The sequence below is a fragment of the Talpa europaea genome (genome assembly GCF_964194135.1).
Source record: "Talpa europaea genome assembly, chromosome: 4".
NCBI classification, from domain to species: Eukaryota; Metazoa; Chordata; class Mammalia; order Eulipotyphla; family Talpidae; genus Talpa; species Talpa europaea.
In genome coordinates this window covers 33,487,988-33,499,730 of record NC_140070.1, presented here as the reverse complement: position 1 = coordinate 33,499,730, position 11,743 = coordinate 33,487,988, and the positions used below count along the sequence as shown (strand labels likewise).

Genomic DNA, 11,743 nt, shown 5'->3' with positions numbered 1-11,743 from the left:
GGGTCTTGGTCCCAGCTGTCTTATCTATTAATGAGCCTGATAAAGATATCAGTTGCCTCAGCTCCTAGGGGACAATTTTATTCTTGACACATCTTTTCCAATGATGGGAAGTCATTGAAATGGGCAGTAGAGGAGATTTTTTAAAAATTTTTTAAAGATTTATTTATTTATTTATGCATACAAGAACTGGGGTACAGGCCAGAAGTGTGAGCAGTGAGAAGATTCGCCAGAGACAGAGTAGGAAACAGAATAGGCGGATTGACTGAAATACACTGCTGAGGGGAGCAATTGGGGGCGAGTCAGGAGAGGTCTACCAACCCATGTGGGTAGCTCCCTGGACGGGGATCAAACTCATGCTTCAGTGACTGCGGATAGCTTCATAGGTTGTGTCTTAACCCCTTGCACCACCAGAAAGGCCCATAGAGGAGATATTTTGGACAGACATATCTCCTAGAACTCTAATCTCATTCTACGGTAGGCAATTACTGAACTTTTTTTTTTTTCCTCAAGAGCTTGTGTGATCAACTGGCAAATGTTGGCGAGAGATCTCGGTTTAATTGTCATTTAATTCATTTTCTGCTGTTGGTTAGTGGTTAACGGCCATGCAAATTCACTTTCTCAAAGTTTCACTTTTACCATAAATTCAGTATTTAACATGCTTTCATTTGCAGCATCTACTTAGGAACTTATATCCTGAAGAAATGTGGATCATATGAATATTCTCTTTTCTTTTTTACTTGTCATTAAAACACATCATGTAGTTATTTGGCTTATGGGAGGCTATGTTTTGGTTTGGTTTAGGTTTGGGTTGCTTTGGTGAGAGAGAGAGAGAGACAGAGAGGGACGGAGGAAAGCAGAGAGAGAGATTGATTTTGTGCACACATAATTTTGATTTTCAATTAACAAAGTCCAGGAAGGAAGATGAAGCAGGAAACAAACAAGAAAAAATGTTTAGCTTAACTGAGAATCATTATATATTTGAAATTTACAACAGTTTAAAATAATGAGCACGGGCCTCCCCGGTGGCGCAGCGGTTGAGCGCTGGGTTGCGAAGCTGCCCGCAGCCTCTGCAGCGCCAGTTCGATCCCCGGCTGCTCCCCGGCCACCGGAGGAGGGTCCCACATGGCGCGCAGACCTCTCCTGCCGCCCGCTGCTCCCCTCAGCAGTGTACTTCAGTCCTTCTGCCTGTTCTGCTCCCTGCTCTGGCTCTGGTGAATTCTCTCACCCTCCCGCGCCTCTGACTGTACCCAGTGCATGTATAAATAAATAAATACATCTAAAAATAAATAAATAAATAAATCTTTAAAAAAAAAATAAAATAATGAGCACATTCAGTGTGTGTAAGAGTATAGCGATGAAACAATATATATTGTTGGCTGCAGTATAAACATAAAATATTTTTAGAAAGCAATTTTATAATAGGACTCAAGAATTGTAAAAGATCATAACCTATGGCCTAATCATATCCTGCTGTTTCTGGGTAAGAGAAGAAACATAGCATGAAAATATAAATTGTAACATTATTTATAATAGTGAAAATTGGATATAATCTAACTGTCTAATCATAGAGAAATAGTTAAGTAAATTATAGTAAATCCAGTCCAGTAAAGTTATGCAATCATTAAAAATAATGATTATGAAGGCTTTGTAGCAACATGAAACATGTTTGTGATATAATTTAAAAATTTTAAAAGGCCGATTATGTGGCCAGGGGCATGAAAAAGCATGCAAGAGTAAAAATGGTTGGCTAGAGAGATTTTTTTTTTTAATGCCAGCATTGTTATATTGTGATTTTTGCACTAAAAATGGAAAACTCTACGGAGGTTTGACATACTTTGAAAAGACAGGATACAGAGTGGATTGAACTGAGGTCCCATCCCACATGCATATCCTCTATTTTTTGTCAGCCCTGTGTTGTGAAGGGTAAGAAGCCCCTTGCTGGGTGGTTTCATAATGGTGCTAGAGCAAGGGGAAAGGACTAGCTACAGAGGATACTACCTGGTGCGTTTATCTGCAATTTTTGTCTCAAGATCAACTTCTGAAAACTACTCTAGGTTGCTCTTCACCCCAATAGGTTTACATTGGGGAACTTGGTTAAAATGAAAGTTAAGATAAAGGTTACAACTGTGTAACTGGTGTGTGATGGTTGGAAAGAACATTACAAAGCTTTGCTTTGGTTTTGGTAGGGGAGTTTTGGGGTGACAGCGTGTGTTTGTGTGTAGAGGTGTTTTTCCTCCTTAAGTACCAATTGCTAGCATTTCCTTTCTCCCCACCTCCCACTGCCCAGTTGTCAGTAGAGACCTGGGGTGGCAGAGTTCATGGTATGAGGGGGTCTCTGAGCAAAAGAGAAGGAACCAGCAGAGACTTGGAAGATGGTGACAGAGTTGAAGAACCAGAGAGAGGGGATTTGGGGTGGGGGCCGGGGGCCAGCAATAAGCTCTTTGTAATCCCTTGTCTCTTGTGATGAGGGATATAGAGATGGGATCTGGAATGAACTATCAGGGGATCAGGGCCTCGAGTTTATGTTTTGTGCACCATCTTTTTAGAATGTGGCTTCTGAGTGGGCTGGGAGTTATAACCATGTTTCCGTGTGATGCAGCCCTCCTTCCTCCACCTCCCACTTTCTTCATGAGCGCTGAGCTCTGTGACTCAGCTGCTTCTCAGGACATCTGAGCAGCTCCCCCCAGCCACCCCTTCTCCCCGCCCCGCAGGATAGAACTACAGTCAGGAGATAACTGAAACCAGAATTTTCTTTTTGTTGCCCTTCCATTTGGTATTTGAGTGTCTCTTCTCACCCATGGATCTATTTGAATGGGAAGACCCTGCAACAAGAGACCATTGGAGAATTGTAGAGAGTATTTTCTCTAGCCTGTGACTTGAGGAAAAGGCAGGCACCGATTAATCCTGAAGACTGAAAAGGGAGCATTTGAAAGCCAGCCTTAAGTTGGATGCCAGGTTTTCCAACGGGCTGAGGCAGTCGAATGTGTTTTCCCACTGCAGTTTCAATGCTTTTTCTTAGACGTGTCCCAGGAGTGGCTGCTTTCTGAGACCCCTGGAAATTCTGTCTCAGTGTCTAGGCTTTCTTAAGGGACTTTGTCTAGCTTTCTTGGGGGATGAGCTCCCTCATCTTGACCTGACAGCTGTGCAAGCTGACCGTCAGGCTGATTTGTCTCTGTATGGAATTCCAATTTTCCCCTCATTCCGGAGGGGGGGAGGAGAGATGCGGGATTGGAGGGAGCTGCATTCTTTCTCAGGAATATGCGCCCTCCCCATCAGCCAGTGTCTGCCAGAAGGCGGAAATTTCTCCTGACTCCAAGGGTTGTTCCTAACTCTTGGCTTGTGCCCATCTCTTTTCCTTTTCCTGAAGTCACACTTGCTCCACCGTGAAGCTAGAGCTGGGATAAAAGCTTAGCACTAGAGGGAAGAAAGCTGGCGCAGGGGATCTGACTGCAGGGACTCTGACCGATGGCATACTGCCTTGTGCAGGGATGTTTCTCTCTCACCCCACCCCCAGTCACTATACTGCTACTTCCTTGTGCTCTGCCATCTTTACAAGCCTCTTTCCACTTTTTATCCTTTTACTTCTCCTTTTACTTTCTTTTTCGCTGTGCTGTTTTATCTTTGACCTTGCTTTACTCTTTGTCCCCCATCATTACCCAGTGAATAGTCATGACCTCTGACCAGTCTCCTTTCTCACTGAGTCCTCTGTGCCGACTGGGATCTTGGCATGGCCTTACTGAAACCGAGGACTCATCGTCACTGTGTCACTGTTTACTGATTGCCTTGTGGGTGGGGAGGGGGCAGCCTGTCAACATTGCAGGGGCCCTTGTGGGGCTGAGAGAACTGACCACACCACTGTCACCACCCTTAGGAATATCCTGATCTCCTGGAAATGTGTCTTCCTGCTTGTGAGACTTGCCTCTGGGACTGGAAGGCTATGGGTGTGGCTTATCTGCCCACCCAGGGTAGTCAGCTCTAAGTCAGCTGGCTCATAGCATTGTGTCGCAGTAGACTAAGGCCATAGTGGGAGGAGTCTGTCCTTGAGAATCTGAATGTCGTATGGTGTTTTCTGACCACATGGGACTCTGCCCCACTTCTTCCTATGTTGTGCATCCAGGTTGGGTGTGACTTTCTGGAAGGTGTTCATCCACTTTGGGGAGGACATTAGAGCTCCTGCCCTTACCTTTGACTCTTCAGAGACACTGAAGGAAATCATAAGAAAACATGGAGACTGGCCTGAAGGTGTGGCTTGTCTCGTATCACCAGAGACCCTGTTCTGGAATCTGTGAAAGTGTTCGGGGATTGGACTTTCTTCTCGTCCCTCATTGTTTCAATTACAAGTAACCTCTGGGTTATGGCAACATGAATTGGCGCTGGAACTGAGGGGTTAGCCCTAGCCACACAGCCCCATGAACCATTCTGACTTAATTCCTTGGCTCCTTTACGGATCTAGAGGGACTGATGTTTATGATTGAATTCTTAGCAGAGCTTCTTCCTGATATTTGAAATGAAGCTTAAATCCTTTCTGAGATAGTTCCTTTATGTACAAAATTGGGTTATGACCTACTTTTCAAGGCTTTTGGGAAGAGTGGCCATAATATCCAGTGTTTATGAAGTGCTTAATGTGTGCCAAGCACATAATCCTCACCAAAATCTTCTGAAGTGTAGGTACTATTATTATCCCCATTTTTCAGATGCAGAAACTGAGGCACAAGCAGATTTGTAATTATGCAATAAATGGCTAGAACTGGAATGTGAACTCAGGTCTCTGCCCCAAAGTCTAGGCTTATGTCCTCTATGTATGATGTATGGAAAGTTGCCTACTTCCCTGCCTGGCACAGAAAAGAACCTCAGGAAAGTTAGTTGGCTACATATTTGTGGACTTTATTTTTTTTTAAAGGATTTATTTATTTATGCATACAAGAACTGGGGTACAAGCCAGAGGTGTGGGTTGATGTTGAGAGGATTCACCAGAGACAGAGTAGGGAACAGAACAGGCAGACTGACTGAAATACACTGCTGAGGGGAGCAGTGGGCGAGGCAGGAGAGGTCTGCTGCACCATGTGGGTAGCTCCCTGGCTGGCCGGGGATCTAACTCGGTGCTGCAGTGGCTGCGATGGCGTCATAGTTTGTGTGTTAACCACTTGCGCCACAAGGGAGGCTCTGTTTGTGGACTTAAATGACTGTTCATAGAACAGGATCACTTGAGGTTTCCAGGGTCTGATTGGGGTGGAAAATTTGGTATCTAGGGAAGGAAGCTGACGAGAGACAGCACCAGCCCATCTTCTTGCAGAGAGGACATAAGCCAGAGCCAGCTTCCTGCAGGTCAAAGGCAGGTCCACTACTCCCTCCTCCTCACAGCATTGTCTCTGTCCTGCCCTGCAGGGTGATGTGAGCAGAGCCCAGGAATGCCTTATGTGGATCGGCAGAACCGAATCTGTGGGTTTTTGGACATCGAGGAGCATGAGAACAGTGGCAAGTTTCTGCGGAGGTACTTTATTCTGGATACCCAGGCCAACTGCCTTCTCTGGTACATGGACAACCCCCAGGTGAGCAGCTGGGTGGAAGGTGGCAGGGCAGCTGACTGCCCATCACTGCCTGGGAGGGAGGCACATGGAAACAGCCTCAAGGGCCCCATCTCTTATGGGCAGCACTGACCTGCTGGTCAGTAAATAGGGGAAACCTTACACACACACACACACACACACACACACGCACACATGCACACACAAAACCATCCCTGATCTTAGACTGAAGAGAAAGAAGAAGCTCATCTCTCCTAGCTCTGGGGAGCTTCTGTCTTTTCTCATACTCGAGAATTAAATACTTGCAGAAGTTAGGCAGAGGCTGCCCAGGCTGGATCCAGACTCCAGGGCCGGCTTGCTTCCTCTCACTTCTCTGTTAGGGCTGTGGCTTTGTGGCCATTCCTGCTCTTCCAGTCTGGCACCCTTCCTCAGCAGAGAATGTGACCTGGTTCTCTGTGCTGGACACATGTTGGACTTCTTTGCTCTCCTGCATCTGGGAGTCAGAAACCTGGGTTGGAGGCGACTTTGGAGGTCACTTACTTTTGCATCCTCATGCTACAGATGGAAAAAAAAAAGGAGTATTAAGCAGTGGAATTGACTTTGGCAAAGACGCAGTGAGAAGTAGGGGGATTACTTGGTATTTTGTCAAGCACGAACCTGGATCCCCAAGGATTTTTTTTTTTAAGATTTATTTCTTTGTTTGCTTGTTTGTTTGTTTATTTATTTATTTATTGAAGCACTGGGTACAGTGAGAAGCGCGGGAGGGTGAGAGAATTCACCAGAGCCAGAGCAGGGAGCAGAACAGGCAGACTGACGAAGTACACTGCTGAGGGGAGCAGCGGGCGGCAGGAGAGGTCTTTTGTGCCATGTGGGACCCTTGCCAGCGGCCGGGGATCAAACCTGTGCTGCAGAGGCTGTGGGCAGCTTCACAGCCTAGTGATCAACCGCTGCGCCACCAGGGAGGCCCAGGATCCCCAAGGTTTTATTTCCATGTTTGGGAATCTCTGGCATTTCTCTGGTCTGGGGAAATGTTAGTCTACCCCTGACAGTTTCCCCCTGGCATTGTGAATGCTGTTGGCTCTTTCCCTACCACTGCCTTAGAGCAGTTTGGTGCAATGAGGAACCAAAGACTGGTGTGACCACTGAATGGTAAAATCAGTCCCTGAAAGGCCAGATTATGGGTCATGGTCAATGTGGGTGGCGAGAGGTATGGGGCTGACATCTGGCTGTGGTTCAGAGACTTGTGAAGGGGAAAGTCCGAGTGTTAGAGTCATAGATTTGTGCTACAAGATGTTAAGTGGAAAAAGTGATCCTCTGAACACCTTTGACATTTGTCCTCTAATTTTGATGGCTGAGAAAAAATTTTATAGATATAGAAGACATACTCAGGTCAGCTGCTGCTAATGACCTTTTCCAGGAAAAACTTAACCCTTAATAGAACTGTGCCCTAAGTTTCACTCCACTTCCCTGATAAACTGTTGATTACTTTCATTTAAAGTGCTGAGCCTGCAGAATGAAGCTTCCATGCTTACCTGTAATCCTTGCCTGAGTCTAGAACGCTTGCATAATAAGCCTGGAGCTTTATTAATGGCAGGGTCTTGCGTTTGCCTGTGGGCCCTGCTATGTCACTTTACCAGCTTTTGTTTTGCACAGATGCCCCCAGCTGGGTGAACAGATCCCATTGGGAAAGGCAGTAGCACTTGAAATACTCTTCCCAGTGTTGAAAGAACTTTCGATCAAGTCGTTGTTGTCAGTAGACTTGTTTTCTGGAATGACAGGGATGAGTCCCTGGTGACTTAAGACCTCTGGATCTTTTTATTTCCTTTCCCTTTTTCACCGTTTGTGTGCCTTGTCCCACTCACCTGCTAGATAAGCTCAGGTCATTTGAATGAATTTTTGTTCTCATTTACGTGCTTAATGCTGTGCCTTCTATAAGGGTCATTTTTTTTTTTTTTTTAAGATTTATGCATATAAGAACTGGGGTACAGGCCAGAGGTGTGGGGGGTGAGAGGATTCACCAGAGACAGGGTGGGGAACAGAACAGGCAGATTGCCTGAAGTACACTGCTGAGGGGAGCAGCGGATGAGTCAGGAGAGGTCTGCTGCACCATGTGGGTTATCTCCCTGGCTGGGGATTGAACTTGTGCTACAGTGGCTGTGGATAGCTTCATAGTGCTACTTTTTTTTTTTATAATAAATTTTATTGTTATATTCCCCATACAATTGCAGCCCCCCCATTCTGACCCCAATCCCTCCCCTCCCGCCCCCGCCCCCCTAAAAGTGTCTCTGGTTCATAGTTTTTTGTTGATTTTGATTTTCACTTTCTTATAGTTATTCATTTTCCTGGTCCCTTATTTAAGTTTTCTAGATTCCTGCTATGAGTGAGACCATCCGGTATTTTTCTTTTTCTTTTTGGCTTATTTCGCTGAGCATGATCCCTTCCAGCGCCATCCATGTTGCTGCAAATTGCATGTGTTTATCTTTTTTGAATGCTGAGTAATATTCCATGGTATATATGTACCACATCTTCTTGATCCAGTCATCTATTTTTGGGCATTTGGGTTGTTTCCAAAGCTTAGCTATTGTAAACAGTGCTGCTATAAACATAGGGGTGCAGGTGTTCTTTGGAATTGATGTTTCTGTGTCCTTTGGGTAAATACCTAGGAGTGGAATTGCTGGATCATATGGAAGCTCTATGTTTAGTAGGTCCAGAAATCTCCACACAGCTTTCCACAGTGGTTGGACCAGTTTGCACTCCCACCAACAGTGCAGAAGAGTTCCTTTTTCTCCACACCCTCGCCAGCATTTGTTGTTGCTAGTTTTTTTAATATGTGCCATTCTCACTGGTGTAAGATGGTATCTCATGGTAGTTTTGATTTGCATTTCCCTGATGGCAAGTGATGTTGAACATTTTTTCATTTGCCTGTTGGCCATTTGCATTTCCTCTTCAGAGAAGTTTCTTTTTAGCTCTTCTGCCCATTTTTTTTGGACTGGATTATTTTCTTTGTTGTTGTTGAGTCTCATCAGCTCTTTGCAGATTTTTGTGATCAATCCTTTATCATTAGTGTTGGGTGCAAAAATGTTCTCCCAGTTGGTGGGGTTTCTCTTTGTTTTTGTTATTGTCTCTTTTGCTGTGCAGAACTCTTTTTTTTTTTTTTTAAAGATTTATTTATTTATTTATTTATTTATTTATTTATTTATTTATTTATTTATTTATATAAACACTGGGTACAGTCAGAAGCGCGGGAGGGTGAGAGAATTCACCAGAGTCAGAGCGGGGAGCAGAGCAGGCAGACGGACGAAATACACTGCTGAGGGGAGCAGCGGGCAGCAGGAGAGGTCTGCGCGCCATGTGGGACCCTCCTCTGGTGGCTAGGGAGCAGCCGGGGATCGAACTGGTGCTGCAGAGGCTGCAGGCAGTTTCGCTACCCAGTGCTCAACCGCTGCGCCACCGGGGAGGCCCTGTGCAGAACTCTTTAATTTGATGTAGTCCCAGCTGTTTATCTTTGCCTTCACTATCACTGCTTTGGGTGATGTGTCTGTAAAGATGTCTTTGATGTGCAAATCACGTAGTGTTTCGCCTATATTTCCTTCTATATATTTTATGGTTTCAGGTCTTATGTCTAGTTCTTTAATCCATTTTGAGTTGATTTTTGTGTATGGTGTGAGGTAGTGGTCAAGCTTCATTCTTTTGCATGTAGCGACCCAGTTTTCCCAGCACCATTTATTGAACAAACTTTCTTTGCTCCAATGCATAGTCTTTGCTCCTTTGTCAAAGATTAGTTGACCATAAATCTGTGGGTTTATTTCTGGATTTTCTATTCGATTCCATTGGTCTGTATGTCTGTTCTTTTTCCAATACCATGCAGTTTTGATGATTATGGCTTTGTAGTATATTAAGAGTATTTTATAATAGTGCTACTTCTTAACCCCTTGTGCCGCCAGGGAGGCCCCATATCAGGGTCATTCTTAACTCAAATCTACTTGCTTGGGGCCTCCTCTCTAGCTGTTGCCAGCTACCTCCCCTGAGAGTTGGACTCTCCTTCATACCTTGGGGCACAGACTGAGTCTTAGTGTCACTGAGAGGTCACACATGACCACGGTGTCACCATCTCAGGTCTTTCTTTTTACTCTCTATGTATAACTTTTTTTTGTTTTTCTCTTTTATCCTTTTTTTCTTTTTGATGTTTAAAAAATTAATTTATTTTAAGTAAAACAATTTTTCCTATCTCAAATCTTGAATCAGGATTTCCTTTGCTCTTTCCTGCCCTGATTTGACTGTCCCTTTGTTTCCAAACCCACACTAACCTTCAGTGCCGCCCCTTTGGTTACCTCTCTGGAGTCAGGGTCTGGAGCAAGTCCCCCACTGCCCAGGGCTGCCTCCTATGTTTCCTGCCAACTGAACTGCCAGGGTGCTCTTTGTGCTGCAGTCACTTTGAGTTTGGGAACTTGTAGCCTCTGCTGGAGATGCTTTCATTTTCCCTGGAAGCAGAGGTTTCATCTGGGTTCACTATACTGTGTCTTGCTGTGACATGGCAATAATTCAGAACATTTACTTCTTCAGTTGTTGGCTTACCTCTTCATTGTGTTAATGGTCAAACAGCCACTGTAGACTTGAGAGTGGATATTTTTGTAAGTTGTAAAATGGCATTAGTGAGCATTTGTTGCTGTTTGCCGCACACTGTTCTAAACACTTTGTTGGCTTTTCAGATCATTTTGATAGCCACTTTATTTATTTATTTATTTATTTGTTTTTTTAATTTTCTAGAGGCATGTCTTATTTATTTACTTATTATTTGTTTGTTTGTTTGGTTTATACATGCACTGGGTACAGTCAGAAGCGTGGGAGTGTGAGAGAATTCACCAGAGCCAGAGCGGGGAGCAGAGCAGGCAGAAGGACCGAAGTACACTGCTGAGGGGAGCAGCGGGCGGCAGGAGAGGTCTGCTCACCATGTGGGACCCTCCTCCGGTGGCAGGGGAGCAGCCGGGGATCGAACCGGCTGCAGAGGCTGCAGGCAGCTTCGCAACCCAGCGCTCAACCGTTGCGCCACCGGGGAGGCCCTTGATAGCCACTTTAATTGGTAGGTATTATTGCCCTAATTCTAAAGGTGAATTGGGTAAGGTAGATAGGGCAAGAAATTTGCCCGTGGTTACATAATAAGAAAATGGCAGAGCCAGGAGTTCAATCTAGGCAGTCTGATTCCAATTTCCCTGCTATTATTACTGATAATAGACTGTCGACTTAATGTTGCTTGGGGAGGAAAGAAAGTTCTCTGATTAAGAAAGAGAAGCCAGAAGACTCAGGATTGGGAGGTCCCAGCAGTCAAGGAGTGTTTATCATGTGTCCAGCATTTGATAAATGTAATGCGTATATAAACAAACTAAAGCGGACCAGGGACTATTATCCAAAAGTTAAGAAACAACAAGTGTTGGAGAGGATGTGGAGAGACGGGAACCCTTGAGTGCTGTTGGTGGGGTTGTCAGTTGGTGAAGCCACTATGAAAAGTAGTATGGAGATTCTCCAAAAAATTAAAAATAGAAATTTCATACAATTTCATTATCTTGTTTCTTTATATTTTGCTTGAAGAATATAAAAACACTGATGGTCTCACTCATAGCAGGAATTTAGAAAACCTAAATAAGAGACCGGGAAAAAGACTAATCAATACAAAGTAAAAATCAAAAATCAAAATCAACAAGCAACTATAAACCAGAGACACGCTACGGGGGCTGGGGGGGGAAGGAGAGAGGGGCTGGGAAAGGAAGGACTAGAGTCAAAATAAGGGGGGGGTGCAATTGTACAATTGTATGGGGAATATAACCAAAATGAAAATGCATACATTGTGCTAAGATGAAAAAATATGTAAGAATTATATAAAATAAAACATTTAAATTAAAAAAATTCTCAGATCAAGAAGTAGTAAAAAAAAAGAATATAAAAACTCTAATTTGAACAGATATGTGCACCACCTATTCATTACAACATTATTTACAGTAACCAGGAATTAGAAACAACCTGGGTGCCCACTGACAGGTGAGAAAAATACCTTTATACAAAATGGAATGTTGCACAGCTATAAGAAAAGGTGGAATCCTGACATTCACAACAACATGGATGGATCTAGAGAGTTTTAGGCTCACTGAAATACAGGTCAGGCAGAGAAAGACAAATATTAAATGATCTTACTCATATGTGGTACATAAAGAAACTAAACAAAT

At 44.2% G+C, this 11,743-nt stretch overlaps 1 protein-coding gene across 1 annotated transcript in view; it reads left to right on the top strand.

Annotated features, from left to right (window-relative positions):
* Nucleotides 1-5,408: 5,408 nt before the first annotated feature.
* The window catches only part of PLEKHA2 (pleckstrin homology domain containing A2), a gene marked incomplete at both ends in the record, with an annotated part of 47,506 nt that continues 41,171 nt past the window's right edge, over nucleotides 5,409-11,743 (top strand). Inside the window, 3 exon segments of the mRNA XM_084231862.1 lie at nucleotides 5,409-5,549; nucleotides 5,906-6,030; nucleotides 6,032-6,056. Of these exon segments, the coding sequence (XP_084087988.1) occupies nucleotides 5,409-5,549; nucleotides 5,906-6,030; nucleotides 6,032-6,056 (291 nt within the window).